This window comes from Hoplias malabaricus, chromosome 5 (genome assembly GCF_029633855.1).
Source record: "Hoplias malabaricus isolate fHopMal1 chromosome 5, fHopMal1.hap1, whole genome shotgun sequence".
In the NCBI taxonomy this organism is placed as follows: domain Eukaryota; kingdom Metazoa; phylum Chordata; class Actinopteri; order Characiformes; family Erythrinidae; genus Hoplias; species Hoplias malabaricus.
Window position 1 is genome coordinate 48,087,456 of NC_089804.1, and position 16,410 is coordinate 48,103,865.

General features: G+C 38.6%; 1 protein-coding gene across 2 annotated transcripts in view; it reads right to left on the reverse strand.

The window, feature by feature from the left end:
* Window positions 1-15,353, reverse strand: part of vps13d (vacuolar protein sorting 13 homolog D) — a 49,467-nt gene extending 34,114 nt beyond the window's left edge. Inside the window, exons 1-25 of one of the 2 annotated variants that reach the window (XM_066672084.1) lie at window positions 15,034-15,353; window positions 14,867-14,913; window positions 13,629-13,836; window positions 13,425-13,502; window positions 12,928-13,118; window positions 12,765-12,845; window positions 12,566-12,682; window positions 12,382-12,486; window positions 12,083-12,253; window positions 11,797-11,897; window positions 11,515-11,683; window positions 11,204-11,305; window positions 9,638-9,839; window positions 9,287-9,469; window positions 9,064-9,194; window positions 8,850-8,916; window positions 8,518-8,697; window positions 8,293-8,423; window positions 8,073-8,205; window positions 5,717-7,951; window positions 3,861-4,012; window positions 2,678-3,772; window positions 2,494-2,584; window positions 2,280-2,406; window positions 2,015-2,195 (exon numbers count right to left, since the gene is read on the reverse strand). In XM_066672084.1, coding sequence (XP_066528181.1) covers window positions 2,015-2,195; window positions 2,280-2,406; window positions 2,494-2,584; window positions 2,678-3,772; window positions 3,861-4,012; window positions 5,717-7,951; window positions 8,073-8,205; window positions 8,293-8,423; window positions 8,518-8,697; window positions 8,850-8,916; window positions 9,064-9,194; window positions 9,287-9,469; window positions 9,638-9,839; window positions 11,204-11,305; window positions 11,515-11,683; window positions 11,797-11,897; window positions 12,083-12,253; window positions 12,382-12,486; window positions 12,566-12,682; window positions 12,765-12,845; window positions 12,928-13,118; window positions 13,425-13,502; window positions 13,629-13,725 — 6,120 coding nt within the window. In that variant the 5' untranslated portion in view covers window positions 13,726-13,836; window positions 14,867-14,913; window positions 15,034-15,353. Of the gene's footprint in view, window positions 1-2,014; window positions 2,196-2,279; window positions 2,407-2,493; window positions 2,585-2,677; window positions 3,773-3,860; window positions 4,013-5,716; window positions 7,952-8,072; window positions 8,206-8,292; window positions 8,424-8,517; window positions 8,698-8,849; window positions 8,917-9,063; window positions 9,195-9,286; window positions 9,470-9,637; window positions 9,840-11,203; window positions 11,306-11,514; window positions 11,684-11,796; window positions 11,898-12,082; window positions 12,254-12,381; window positions 12,487-12,565; window positions 12,683-12,764; window positions 12,846-12,927; window positions 13,119-13,424; window positions 13,503-13,628; window positions 13,837-14,866 lie in introns of both variants that reach the window. The other variant, XM_066672085.1, reaches the window with a different exon arrangement.
* Between the last annotated feature and the right edge of the window lie 1,057 nt (window positions 15,354-16,410).

Sequence of the window (16,410 nt, forward strand, 5' to 3'; positions counted from 1 at the left end):
AACTCGCAAACTGGGTTGGACTCTCAGGAACAGCCCTAAAGAGGTTTGTTTCATACCTGCAAGGCAAGAACTACTTTGTAGAAATAGAAAATAATATTTTGGAGAACATGCCAGTGCCCTGTGGTGTCCCCAGGGTTTTATTTCATTTATACATGATTCGTCTTTATTCTACAAAATACATGCTTCGGCCAGATTCTACAAAACTATGGGCTGTCAGTAAGATTAGAGATTTTCTGACTAAACCAGACCTGGAAAAACTTATCCATGGTTTTATTTCTAGCAGGGTTGATTACTGTAATGGTCTCTTAACTGGCCAGAGGTCTCACTAGGAGCAAAAGAAGAGATGACATCACCCCCATCCTTACACTGGATACCAGTCTGTTACAGAATAGATTTTAAGGTGTTATTACTGGTCTATAAATGTCTTAAATGGTGTAGGACCAGCATATTTATCAGATCTGCCATAGAGATATGAGCCAAGCAGAGCTATCAAATCTTTAGGATCTAGTCAGTTAGTCCTGCCTCAAGTGAAAACTAAACATGGAGAAGCAGTGGTTAGCTACTATGCTGCTCTTAAATGGAACCAGTTAACTGAGAATATTAGAAGAGCCCTGATTTTAGACACTTTTAAATCAAGACTGAAAACATTCCTGTTTGAACAGGCTTACAGCCCGGTTTAAAATACTCTGCACATTTTATTAACGGCACTTCAGTTCTTTTCTTTTATTATATCATTTTAAATGGTTTGAATAATTTCTATCATGTTTTCTTTTACTCTTTTTATGTATTTCTTTTACTGCACTATTTTAATTGTTTTAATGGACTTTTATGATTTTTATTCTTGCTTTTAATTTAATTGTTTTATTCTGTAATACACTTTGATTTGCTCTTGTATGAAAGGTGCCCTATAAATAAACTTGCTTGGCCTTTCCAACCAGCTCATGAGAGTAAAACATTTTGCCTTGACGACAGATATATCATCAAGTCGCACCCTGTGAGCCATATTTGAGGGTGACTATCCATTTTGTTGAAAATTGGGAGATTAAAAGTGTGTTTTTGCAGATGAGCAAAAGACACAGAAAACCACACTGGGAGCACATAGCCAAAGCCTTTACACTGTTCTTAAAAGCAAGTTATTACAGACTATACTGTAGGTCTGTAAATTAATAAAGTAATTTGTCATGTACTTCAGTCTTTATTTTGATAAATAATTTTTTTTTCCTGACATTGTTTGTTTAGCTTTGCTTTTTGAATTTTTTTTTCCCAATGGGAAAGATTAAGACTTTGTCTTAAACATATTTAAACATGGACATTTGATTTTCATTTGAATATTGAGAGATGAGGTTGAGATAACACAAAGTTCTATTTATAAAATGTTCATAAAACATTTTTGCACATTATTTTTCACAATGTATATAATATCGCATATTGCCATTCAGCTAAAATATATTGGGATATGATTTTTTTTAGTTCACATTGCCCAGCTGTAGTTCATGGTGAAACTACTGTTAGAAGATGATTTTGGAAGTGTGACTAAGGGAATAATAAGGTTTTTTACTAATAAAAAAAGAAGGTTTAAAGATTGAGGGTATGTCATTTTTCTTTTACTACTAGTCTACTAAATTAATGTATTATGAATTACATATATAATAAGTAAGGACTCTTCCTGTGTATTTTGGAATTTTGCCGTTCAGAATGTATAGCTCAATAATAAAGTTGAAAGGAGCAAATAAAGTATGTAGTGCACCAAATGGAACTACAAAGTTCTCTTGAGTGTAGTGTAAGTGTAACTCCTGAGTGGAGCTGGGAAAATGCACAGGGAGTATAGAAACAACAAGGTGGTTAAAATATTTTCATATGACTGTGCATTACCTAGCTATGGAAATTTCAGTAATATATCACCCACAGATCAACATGTCACGTTACAAAAATAAACACTGAGAAGTTATCATTCGAATATATCCTGTCCAAAGTTTAACATTAAACAAACAAGGACAGAAAACTGCCTACTTACTGCCTGGCCTTCAACAGCTGCTCTCTGCCTGCCTAGAACATCCTGTAACTGGGTGAAATGTTGAATGAAAGCCACAACTTCAGTCTGGAAACGCTGTGTGTGAACATACTGCACTGAGGCCATCTGCAGAGACATCTTTATATCACACTGACGTTCTAGAAAAGGGTCTGGCTGTCCATATCTGCAAATACATTAGAGATCAGCAGTTCCTAATACACAAATTGGCATGAATTATGCTGTGGTATAATAAGTAACATTTTTTTACTTATAAATGTTAAAGACGAGTGCTTCTCCACCACGTGTTGTGAAGCGCTCCCTGTACAGGTCACCATGAGGGGTCAAATCACTCAGTAAAAGACTGCCCAGGCTTCCTTGTAAGGCAAGATCTCCATCTAAAATATAATCATTCAAAATTAAAATAAATGCCAGGTGTCACTAACTTCGTACTAACTATAAATAAAAAAGACATCCTTACTCACCAATCATTTCTAAGTGTGTAAACAATTTCGAGACACTAGCTTTAGCAAGCTCATTGCTCTTCTTATTCAGCACTAGAGACAGAGAATGAACCTGTTGAATGCAAATAGGTGAAGATAAATATTTCAGTCAATATTTACAGGACATGAACAAATGCACCTACACAATTAATGCCCATTTATATACCTTTAAGTCCACTTTAGTGTTGACATTCTCATCAGGTTCCTCCTCATTCATTTCAGGGCCAAAGTCTGCTAAATCAGTGGAGGCAGTGTTGTATAGAGCATGGCCTGTCATGGGCTGAGGAGTGTAATTAGGCACTTTCATGGCATGGTTGTTGGCAGTAGAACCAATTCCAAAGAAGTCCAGGATGACAACCCAAGTTTGCAATGTGATGAGAATATCTAGGCAGTTAAAATCTACATCTATGCTCCGACCAATACTGCCATAACGGGTCTTAAATTCAGGGTGCCGTCTGTCCACCAAAAGTATGTTGATGTGAACCAAAGAGTCATCAAAATCCGGTGGAGGATGAGGAGATGGAGTATTTCGAGAAGGCGATGGAGGAGGGGTGCTGGGGCAGTCTGGGTCTTTCTTTGTCTTCCGGCTTGATGCAGGAGTACTTGGATGTCTCTGGTAATATTGGAAAACATTCTGAGCCTCCTCCATTTGAGCTGGTAGAGAGCGTGGCATTTCTGGGTACAGAGCATTTGTTGATGATGGGCATGACTGGGAAAGGTATTCCTTAGGGCTGAATGTAGATGGCTTGGGGGCACCTCTGGAAACCATGAGGTTCTTGTGCTTGGACTCTGGATCTTGCTCCAGAAGATCTTCCATTAGCAGGGAGCGAAGGGCCAGTTCAACTGACAAGGAATGAGGATGGTCCTTGGCAAAGTATCCTTCCAGGTCTTGGAAACGTAGACTGACCAGTCCTTGAGATCCTTGGCTCAGGTCTGCACTCAGTTGCACCTGGAGTTCAGAGACCTTGAAGGTGGCTCTGACCTGGGTAAAAGAGGGAGGCTGGAGAGGAGGGCTGGAATTCTGGAGGGGGCGAGGTGTTGAAAGGGAGGATGACATTGAAGAGTAAGCCAAAGCAATAAGAGGTGGGTCACAAGCAAACAATCCACCCTGTGGATCAGGAAAGCGATGTGGTTTGGTAGAGGATGGTGTAGGGGGTGGTGGAGTTGGTGGCTGACTGGGAGTTACTTTTGGCTCCTCAATCAGTGATAAATTATCTAGTGTCTGTAAAACCTGTTCATATACAGGCTTACAAAGACAAACCTGAAAGATCAGAAAACAAACAAAAATTAATATAAAGTAGAGTAGTAGTATGAAATGACAATAATTTTTTTAATTTTCATTATTTTACCTGAACAGCATTTACAAATTTTCCTTCGACTCTCAATAATCCTGTACTCTGGTATGGTTCATCACATGACAGAAAGTTGAATTGCTTGTCTTCATCAATGGGAACCTTCTCAAGAGTACACTGGATGGTGGTGTCTTTTAAAATGTGAAAGGCTGATGAAGAGAACATTACAAGAGTAAGCTAGCATTGAAAGATGACGTTTAAGGGTGTACTCCAACTTGGCCTGTTTGAAACGTTCCATGCTGGAGCAGAGTTGTCCCGTCTTGCACAGCTGGCAAGGGTCCCATTTTAATTTAAGATAACATGAATACAATGTCGTATATGGCAGACGCACAGTGAAAATTTGGCTTTACCCAGTTACAAATAAGCAAAAGTTGCGACCGGTGAAAGATATTCTAGATGGAGTTGTTAAAGGACACCTAAGCTCTGTGAAAATCAGTTATTTTTCAATGTTATTAAAAACAAATCAGCAGACTAAAGCTAGATTCACACAGCAGGTAGAAGTGGCCCAAGTCCGATCTGTTTCGTCATATGTGACATATGTGTTTGTGTGGCTGTGTGAACAGCACAAATTGACTTTATAAAATCAGATTTGGGCCACTTTCATATGTGGTATTGAGATCCGATCCATATCTGATCTGTGGCAATGCAAAGTAGAAATTCATGTGACTTTTATGTCACTCTGGCTGCTGAGAATGATCACTTACCTCATATTAATTTGAGGTATTTAGGACATGGAAAAGACCAGGACAATGCATTTTGATTTTGTAAAAAATATTGGAAACAATAAAAACTATAAACTCCTTAATCCAGGTTCCTGTCTCTCATTTGCTCACATCATCCCATTTTAACATTCTTTACACTCTTGAATTAATACTCTGTTTTTAACATAGAGCTCATTTGTAATAAAGAAAAGCGTCGTGATGTGAAACACCAGTCCTGTCCCATTCTTTTATTTCAAAAATGAAAGTGCTTTGTGTGAAAGAGACTGACATTTCCTTCTGCTCAGCATCTGAAGCATCATCCTTTGCGCATTCGGGTCTGTTTAGGAGCGTGATCTGATCAGACTGATATCAGATATAGGTCACATTATAGAGACAGTGTGAAAAGCAGAACAAAACAAAAATCAGATTTGACCACAAAATCAGACTGGGGCCACTTAAACCTGCTGTGTGAACGTAGCCTAATAGCATCATAATTTATGGCTCGAATATGCTCAGATACAAGGCATGTTATATGAATTGTTACAACACAGACTGGTTCAGAAACATAGAGATATATTAGCCAAAACACTTATAAGACCCTTAGGAATTTCTATAGTGTTATATCTCGCTGCCATGAGTGATCACCAGCAACTGTCAGGTCTTTACTCCAACACTGACTGACTCTGCTTTGGGAAACAGAGGAATTGCACCGGAGACATTAGTTTAGAAACTGCTGAATGTTTTGTTGCTCCGTGTATATTTTCTCTCAGCAACGATTTTTGATTGGCTGTGCTCATACCATGGGCACCTGATATATTGTCCACTGCAGCATGCTCAATAGTAACATACATGAAAATGAAGCTTTTTTTCTCAACATATTTTTATATATTACACATTATTTTACCTCTGTAATATAATCATAAATCAAATAAGCAGTTAATGATTATAGAAAAATGTTTATATTATAAAGTAAAAAATGATATATCCACAAGGGATGGCGGCACCTTAGCACCCTCTATTAACCATTCACCACTGATGAGCACCATTATGTAGCTTGGCCAACATATACAGCATACCTAGTTAAACAAAAATCATTCTTTCACATGTGAATACTAACAGTGCTACAACTATCACAAAGATAAATATTCTTACCTTTTCCACGGCTAAGGTACTCAAAGAAGTCATGGCGTGTAAACTGTGGTTCCTCCAAGTTGACAGTGCTGTTGTGAGACGGTGACTGACTAGAGTTGGGGCTGCTGTCAAGGCGAAGTCCTTTTCTCAAGACTAGGTGGCTTGTGTTAACGGAATAGAGTCTTATATCCTTAACTTCAACCTGCAGTTTCTCTCCCTCTGTGTCTTGCCCTGCAATAAAATTCTGAATGGAAATGCGTCCTAAATGACCAACAAGAAGCTCCGGGTGACCTGGTTTCCGAGGAATGGATACAACAGGTGACTCGATGCTGACATTCAGAGTAAGTTTCACCAGAAAGGAGTCCAGGCCTGGTTCATCCTTAGGACTGGTAAGATCCATTTCATCTTCAAATGCACCTAGTGTCCAGTTGCTTTGACTCTGTGATCTGGATCGCCTTGATGGTGTCTCAAAAAGAGAGACCATTCCACTGTATTCTGCCGTTTTGGTCACTAGTACAGTTGATACTTTGGTAGCAGCAGTTTTCAGCATGGAGCGAAAGTTGTCTTCTACTTCATTAGCAGAAAGACTGAGTTCTTTCAAAAACTTGGCTGAGTGGTTGTAGTGTAATGATGCCATATGAAGCTCCAAAGAACATTCTCCTTGGGATTTTTCCAAGAAGTGGAAATTTAAAGCCTCAGAAGTACGATTAGTTAAATCTGAGTTACTTGTAGCGTTATCTTCTAAATTTCCTAAACTGACCACAAACTGACCTCTTCCACCTTCTTGTGTCAAATCCACAAGCTGAATGCATCCCAGTGATCCATTGACATCCAGACGACTCCCCATTGATACATTGACCTTTGTTCCACCAATGCTGGCTGTGGCAATTTTCATGCCCCTCTTTTCCCCACTTAAGACTGTTCCAGTTGAAACAGTTCGCAACAATAGCAAATTTAATCTATGGATCTCTACCGTTAGTTCTTTATTCTGATCAAAAGTAGACTGATAGGTGTCATCTTGATCCTGTCCATTGGGCAGTGGTGTTGGCTGTGGTGTTGAGGGAGTCCATGTGTTTTCTTCCTTAGGAAATGACTGCTGAAGAAATTTGAGCAGCTCTACAATAGTTTCAGGGTTGAGAATAATATCCAAGTTGTTGACCTGCATAGTAGTGACTTGAAGCGAGCTATCCAAGTTCATTGAGGGACAGTCAGAGCTGACAAACTGGTATTCTAGTTTAATGAGAGCCTCCTGATCTCTAAAAAATGAACTCAGTGGAGAAATTTTGTCTAAAGGTAGTCCCAGTTCTGAAAGATCTGAAGGATTCCCATCTTGTGAAACTGGTGATGTAGGCTGGCTTTCTCTTAGACTGCCAGTGGGTACATCAAAACTAAGGTGCTTATGGGATGCCACTAGGAGGTCAAAGTCAGAGCCATATGTTTGCAAAGTATCTACCAAGAGCAGGCCATGGACTGTGAGGGAAACCTCAGCATCATAAGGTCGCTTCACAAAATGAGCATTTGTACCAAACACCTTCAGAACAGATATATACCGCCCTCCACTTTCAACACCGAGCTGCATGTAGTTAATGTTGAATTCTGCAAGAAGCAGCCTGGATTCAACAAGAACCTCCCGTGTTTGTTGTTCTAGGGTCATCACACTTTTTGTGAGATTTTTGTCTGACCCGTGGAGCTTCCAGTGACTGTCCTCCCTCTGAAAAATCTTTTCATGACGGAGCATTATAGGATCAGGTGATTTGATGCTTTCCCCCTTTTCACCCTTGCTCTCTTCAGGACCTGGACTACTCAGCCTGGCTAAGCAACTTCTCAGTGCTGTCATCTTCTCCAGATTAATATGCACTTTCAAGTCTGGTAAGGTTCCTGAGAGGACTGCCCCAGGTAGCTGAGGGTCCGATGTGTAACGCAGCCTCTGTTCTAGCTGCAAGAGCACATTAAATTTCTCCACTACATGGGTAGGCCCTACTTCACTCTCCTGCAGATGTTTCCAGTTGTCTTTGTAACGACCAACCATGATCTGCAGATCTTTAAATGATAAGGAGTACTTCTCATACAGAATCCTGCTATACGACTGCACTCCATCTACTGCTTTAAGACTATAGTGGTCTGGAGCCTTCTCCTGCCCTTTAAAATCTGTCTCTGGTTCAGGTGGAGGAGATCCAGGAGGTGTTGCTAAAGGAGTCTGGTATTCGTCATCACTTAACTCATCTTCTAATTGACAGGCCTTTGACTTAGAATCCTCTGTAAGCACAGTAAATAATATTCATCAAAACATAAGCTATTGTCACAGTTATTTGAATAGACAACAAATGAAACCAAATGCACAGTTTTATATTTTACAATTAAAAATACAAATTGTTACCTTGTGAATTGGTAAGTAGAATACGACCAAGATCAACTACCACAAGCATGGGGTCGTCTGACTGAAAATCATCTGGAAAAATAACTTGAGGGGCACATATATCCAACTTCATTGTCCAACGCTTGCTATTCTCCTTAATTGCAAATAAACAAATGTTGTACTAAACAATACAACACATCACCAGTAGTGTCAAGTTATAAAACAACGTATTATAACTTACAATGAACTCTCCAACTAGTAGCTGGTCTATAGTCTGCCGGATTTCAGCTTTTGTCTGCATTTTAAGCTTGTTGTACTGTCTCCTTGCGGCTTCGGCCACCCTTATTTCTAACTCAGACTGATATCCAAACCCTAAAAAAACAGTAACGCCAGAATATTAAATGCACTTTGTGCAATTTAATAAATAAAAAGCAATAGAGAAACAAATTAGTTATTAATTGCTAACCTGAGGTGTGTACCCGTCCCTTGTAGAAAAAGTCAGCCACTTTCTTGATAGCCTGAGGATTGTAGATGATATTGAGAGGGCTAGTATTGACCTCCAGTCGCCTCTCAAATTTGCTCCTTATTGGGTTACGCTCATAAATCATCTCAAAGACAGGGGGTGCACAGGACTCCCTATCAGCAGCTGAAAAAAATACACAGTATAACCACCCATTATTTTAAAGCTTCAAATGTGGAGAAAGTCCACTCTCATAAGATGAAAATTGTCCAGTAAACAAAAGTTTTTTTTAAATTAATTATCCCACACATTTGTTTCCCCCTGCAGGAGGCACTCACTGATGTTGCTTTTGTCGGCACTAGTACTCTGTCCAAAAGGCTGGCTGATTGCAACAGCAACCTTGTCCTAAAAAAAATAAATAAATAAATAAAAAAAGCTATTTGAATATAAAATTGAATATGAACTCCCACAATGGAAGGTTTGGGTAAAGAGGTTTGAAAACAATGCTGAAATGTCAGTATATTTTCAATCACTGAGGGGGAAAAAACATACTGGTTTTGGTGAAACCAACACGGGGAAAACAGAGCCTTGGGTGGTGAGGTCTCTGAGAAACAGCCCTCCAAGCTTCACAGATAGTAGAGAAGACTCTGATCGGGGCAGAGACTCAATACCAATTTTAACACCTGCAAAAAAAACCATGAACAAATTTTAAACACTGGACCATGCAGTTTTCTCTCTAAAACACCACCAGAAATTTGCACATAATGCGTTATACCTGAAAACTCCAACTGAATCACTCCACTCTCACTGGACAAAGGATTCAATTTGTCCTGCTGGAAAAGAGTGACAGCTGCCTTTTCAAGAACGAAGTTGAGGCGTGCAAATAGGTGATCTCTCCTGGTAAACGTGTTGAGAGTTTGAGAGTCTTCCAAAGGATCAAAAAGGTCTTCTGTTTCAGCTGTAAATAATAAAAACAGTTAACCTTAAATACATGCAAATATACATTTTTTAGGCTATCCATTCTAATGAAACATTACTAATTGCTAACAAGTGCATGATAAAATATATAAACACTGATTATTTTTATTGTAAATTGGTATATTTGTTGTAAAGCACAACCACTCACCCAGAATATCCCACTGAGTATTTCCTGGCATAAAGTCATCTGTCACTGGCTGTCCATCTGGCCCTCTCTCAGAACTTCCATACCAACCACCCCATCCTGGGAACCAGGACTGCAGATACTGGATCATACCTGAACTGCCACTCTTTGGAATAGAGCTGGGAGGAGAGGGGGCTGATGGTTCTGACATAGGTTCTCTTATACTCTGTAAATTGAATGAAAAGAGATGGAAACCAATTACTGAAAAAAAAACAATTAGTAATAGATAATTACTTATAATTTAAATCAGAATGGTTAAAGTGTTAAGGACTAAACTAAGTAATTAAGAATGATTTGAAGTCAAATCTTCAGAGAAATTGCTGAGTAAGAATTGTTTCTAGTGGTGATTACATCAAACAAGACATCAAGCTTTTTAGGGACCCTTCAATTTCAGGGCAGGATCCAGCATAACAAAAGTTTTTAAACAAGCAGTTTTGGACCAGGTGTGCTCAAGCAAGGAAATCAAACTGATTATCATATATAAAAAGGCTGGCCCAAAAGGACCACAGCTGACGAAAACTACCTGATGTTTTATACTGTAAAAATAAAAATCCATAAAATGTACAGTGAAAAAATGGCAGCTGTAGTTGTCAAAATTTCTCCATAAAATATACGGTCAAAATGTAAAGGACATAATGGTATTATTTTTGCCAATTGTAAATTTTACATTCAAAATCGTTTTTTTTATAGTACTTTTCTTTAAAAAAAAAAACCAAACAAACAGATATGCACCTTAAAAACCCCATAGTATTTACATTAAAAAAAGAGAAACATTGTTTTGCCATAAAATTAACATGTAAATACTGTGACAAATGAGAGAATGGAGACTGAGATATAACCATGCTACATATATAGCCGTACTTAGATATTGCCATACCACATCCTATATTCAGCCCTTAAAAGAAGTTATTGCCAAAAGGAGCAAAGAAATGTGCAGTATCTGGGTGCCACACTCCAACACTCGGAACACAGGTTGATGGTGAACTTTCCTGACCAACATACATCTCGTCACAACATGCACAGAAACACAAATACACAAAATAATCACCCCAATGCAACCCAAAATCAAAAAGTCTCAAAGACAGAGCAAAAACAAAGAAACTCTGAAAATCACAGAAAATATGGAGAAGCAAGGCATGCTGGGAGCTCGCTAATGAGTCTCAGCTCATCCCGGTCCTTGGACACTTGTACTTCCCCTAATGGTTTGTGCATTTAACAGTGAAATAATGTATTCTTTACAGTAAAAAGATGTAAAAATTTGTGTTTTGGCTGATAAAAGATTTTCAGTATTTCACTGTGTACAATGTTCACAGAAACTGTTTTAACCTTTTTTAGAGTTTACAGTCGTTTCGCCTTACAGACATATTTTAGTGTATTAAAATGTAATTTAGAATGAACCACTGTGACAACAGTTAAGGTAAACACTGACAATGCAATAAACGTGTCACTCTTGTAAAATGTCAAAACAGACTTTATGCCTGACAAGGGCTTGTCCTTGGTTAATGCTCTTTACACTTCAACACAAATCACCTCTGCAATTTCCTCCTGTTTACGGAAGGAGTCATGAACAATTTCCCTGAGACTCTGCAACTCCTCCAGGGTCTGCTCATCTTCAATCCTCTCAAACTCGCACTGTTTACGAGATAAGCACATAATGCACATCACAATTACACAACTATATCAATCGCTTGATGTTAAGCACATTTGAGTAAACACAATGTATGTATAAGAAATACAAAGCTGTACAACACAAAGCTGTAATAGTTAGTTAGTGATTCATGGCTTTGTACAGATCATTCTTTCAAGCCTCTAAGTCCATAAGTCTATTGAGGGTGTTTTACCTCCTCCTGTGGACTCAGAGTAACTCCCTTAAGCCTCTGGCTATAAAGGCTAATGTAGAGCTGAGCATCGCGCGCTCGCTGAAGGGCAAAGTCCCAGTTCCTCCGCCTCCTCTTTTCCCTGATCTCGTCCAAGTTAGCACTGATGGCAAACATCCACCACTGGTGGCAACTATAATAAAGGGCCAATTATAATCACTGTAACAGTTGACTTTATTCATGAAGATTAAAAAAAAATAATGCATGAATGCTGTATTATATATTTTTTATCATAACATGACTCACTTTCCTGAGATAGGGACATTAGGTCTCCATTTTCGAAACAGCATCTCTCTCTCTCTTCGGGCAAGCTCTTTGAGAAATGCCATTATCTGCTGATACTGAACCTGTTGTTCAAACAAAGAGTTTTTTTACACAGATGTACAATTTGATTGTAATTTAATTAATCAATTTTTGCACCTAAATTACAAATAGTAGATAATAAACAAATCTACATCTTATTAAAACAAAAGCTTGCACTCTATGCTACAGTGGAGGATTTCTGGACGAGTCTTAGCTGAGATGACTGTACCTGCGAGAGATGCAGTGAGAGAGGTTCCAGCTGCACCTGACCCTCAATCCGTGGAGTGTTGCGAGATCGCAGTGGCTCTTTCGAGGCATTCCTTCTCAGCAGCACAGAAGCACAGACAGGCTCAAATATGTACTGATGCTCTCGGCTCTGCATACATGCAGTCATAGTCTCCTTTTGCATACATGTGAGAAATGCGCCAAATGAGTGAAATGCATCGAGGGGGAATGTTTTTAAAATAATAATAATTCTTGACACTCACTGTTGTGTAAAACAAAAACAGTAAATGACAAAGTTGTCACCTGTATTTCAGCTGGAGGAAGATCCCCAAGCATGATGCATTTTGTATCCCAGTACACACTGAACTCTTCAATCTCCAGCTGCTTCTGACGCATGAGTTTCTGAGCCTGTAAGCAGAGAAATCCACTATATAAACATTGGTGTGCTGTTGTTATTAGCATATTCAATATCTACTGTTAATCTCACCATTTCTTTGGAAGGATTATTTGCTGATACGTTCTTAATACAAACACCAAATGCAAAAGGTTTTTCTGGGTTGGAAAAGTTGTCCTCAAACCTTAAATGCACACCTTGAATCTTCAGCTGCACACAGAGGGAAAACCTTCAGTGCATTCGAATTACAACAGACCTAAACGAATCCCACATATCTCTTGGCAAATATTACCTCAATATTCTCTACTATTCTGGTGACCACTGAAGCAGTAACAGAGTACCAGTATGACTCTCCCTTCTGCTCACACTCACTCTGAACAAATAAAAGAACATATTTAAGTTTATTCCCCCCAAAAACAAACACCTACTTGTTTTTAAAAACTATACTTCACTACCTTCCATTTATCCTCCAAAGCTTTAAGAAGCTGTTTCTTTTGCTTCCGCTCAGATTCTCTTTCCCATACATCATCATATTCCTGGGGATGAGCAGGCCCAATAATCAGATTCAGCTGAGACATAGAGATGACCCATGGATCACTATGAGGTCGATAGAAAGGGATCTGAAGTACGATCTTCCCAATAAAGCCTGCACAAATGTATACATTTAGTAAAATCATACATATGAGAAATAACATAGATATCATCATTATTATTAAGTCAGAGGAAAACATTTCAGAAAGCTATAACACCAAACCAGAAATTCCTGATCACACGTAATCAACACTTAAAGCACATAAACTCGTTCAAAAAAAGAAACATCACAAAACAAACAAACAAACAAAAAAAAAAACAATAGATACTAAAGCATCTTTTGACGAATATAAAAATGTCCTCTAAAGTGTAAAACTTTAATCTTTGGAAATGTCTCATAACATTCTTAAGCAGATCTTACCAGCTTTGACCTCGAAAGGTAGATCAAACTCTCTGAGAGCATCTTTCCTTAAAGGAAGATTCTCAAGCTCTACCGCCCCTGAAACACAAATATCCATTACTTGATAATTCATATTTGTAATTTATTACACATTAATGGACACAGGCCTTCATAAATGTACACAAATATCATGCAACCTAACACACAAAGATGAAAAGATCATACCTTTGAGGAGAGCAACAGACAGCTGGTCAGTGTTAAGATTACTGACATATTTGCCCAGGTATGTGTTCAGTACCCAAGCAACAAGTCCCTCCAACATTATGAGAGGTCAGGATGGAGGGACCGGGATGAGCTGGGGGTGGTGGAAGGGAACCTCCTATAATAATGGACATGGACTTCACGCTCAATGTTCACTGTGGTCATTTGAAGTCTAACAAAACAAAGACAAAAAGACAAATACTCAATGAATTTGGAAAAAGCCAACATAATAGAAATGGAAGTTATTTCACATGCTGTCTCTTAGGACATATGATATACTTTGTATCAATACTCACTGGCCACTATTATATCAAGTACAATATATGTATAATCATGGCTCTACAATTACAGAATATGACATCAATAATTGTCAGTCTTTTCACAGAGACTGACATGCATGAAACGTTAGAGTAATGTTAGTGGTTTTTGTGTTGCTTCAAGTTCATCAACCCCAGCAGTGCTTTCATGTAGTTAGTAAATGACCCCTTATGATCTAAAGGATGACTAAAACAAACTGTGCAGTAAAAGATTAGCTATTATATTTGAATCTACTGACAACAGTGTAGCAACAAGGAATAATAAATGTACACATTGATGTGTGTAGTGCTCATAAAAGTGAATTAGATGCAACACTGGTCTTAACAGATGCACTGCTATTCTTAAAGAAAGTCCCAGTTTAGTCATTAATTAAGCCCCTTAAACTAATCTATGTTCATCAAAATGACATATATACATGTTATGATACATTTTCTGGGCACTACATGTACATGTTAACAAGCCCCTTCATTGTAGGGCTCTTTAACATACTACTGCTATATCAGTGTGACTACCACTCAAATACCTGTCAATACTCCTAACAGAGACCAGCCCATTCAGGAACATGGTGAAGAATACATAATTATACTGGTTTTAGTGAATTCAGTCCAAATTGTGAAATATTGACTAACACATTTTACATGTTTAGATTTCAATGGCTGTTTCACCACATAAAATACAACAGAAAACTACTCAGACTCTATGACAGCCAACAGAAACAAGCAGACGCTAGACAGGCTCATCTTCGTATGTAGCTACATAAGAGCACATATGGGGACAGCTGGGTCAGTGCTGAATGTATAGCAGGTTCAGGACTGTGAAAATAACTCACACCCTGAAATATCAGCTTATAATTATTATCTGTTATAGTTTTATGCTCAGCTTACCATTGTTTTAGGCCGACTGTGATCGGCGGCCCCTCACATCGAAGCGTCTGGAAACGTTTTAATCCAAACAAGTGTAACATGGAGACATTCATAAAAGAAAAGGGCGCAGTGTTAAGGGCAACGCGCTTCGAAACAGAAAGTTATGAGAAAAGAAACAACGGGGAGACCTGAGTTAAGCTCGTTAGCCAGGTCCTGTTCTTCTCATTTTCAAGAACTGAGCTGACTGCTCTCTTTCACAGACACAATGGGGGTGTGAAAAACAAATGACAGGCAAAATAACTTCAACACGACAACGAGAAAAAGCGGCCAGGTCAAAGGTTTCTGCCGACAACTACAGCTCCTAGCCTGCTAACAGCTTTAGCCTCCCCACTAAACAAGCAGCAACTTTTTAAACATGACACGGGTTTAAGTCACTCAACTGTCCGTTTTACTCGGAGCTGTACCGAAACCGATGCTCAGTCTTTCGAAACGAGGTTTGCCCGTGTTCCTCGATAACATTATTTACCCTCTCAGACTCTGTGTTTATCGTTTCAGCCCCATGTCAAACTACCACTGGCGCCGAGTTCCCTGGTTCCAACCAACACGGATTCTTTTGAATCGATTCACAAGTCCAATTGAATCAATACCCAGTCATGTTAACATATACTTTTTTCATAAGTAGGTTAAAACTTTTGCACACAACTGTATATTACAACCATACGTTCTGTATTGTATCTTAATGCTTCCTCCTCACTGAGCAAAATCAAAAAGTCAAAAGGCATTGACTTCTTTTATAATTTAAATAATCGATAGGTTTTATATAAATAGATTATAAAGTGCTAAATAATTAAGTCCTGATAAATTGATACCGTCATAGGACAAATAATAATCATAAATTTAAAACAACAACTAACATTTTTTACTCTTCGAGCTGTTGTCGACTCATTGTTCAGAAGAATCGCTTTGATAAACTGAACCGAATTTACAAGCACAGTTCCAACCGGGTTGGAACCGTTTCCGGTCACGTGCCAAAACAAAGCGATTTTTACTGCGCGTGCGCTATTGGAGCTGTGGACATCTAGCGTTGGGTGGTCAGGAGAGTTTATAATCATCTGCAAAATATAGCACTCGGTATTTTAAAGTCCACCTCCAGTCATCATTTAAACCCTTTATGACTCTCTCTCTCTCTCTCTCTCTCTCTCTCTCTCACACACACACACACACACACACACATATATTTAGAAGTTATTTCCAATACTCCAATACAATATCCACTAATTTGTTAAAGGCTATAACTCTACCTTTCATTTAGTATGCATGGATCAATATTTAGTACCCAACAACTTGTCACTAGGGGGCTCTTGAATGAAAAGGAGGAAAATGTAGCCACCAAAATGTTTTAAGTAGGATGTACAAGCCCCCCCCCCACCAAAAAAAAACATGAAGTGAGGATTTACCAACAGAATTTTTTTGGGTGGGATCTTTATTTGATACACAGTACTAACTCGGTGGCACAACAGTTATAGTGTTGCTGTGACGCAAATCCAGAGACATGGGACTGTAAG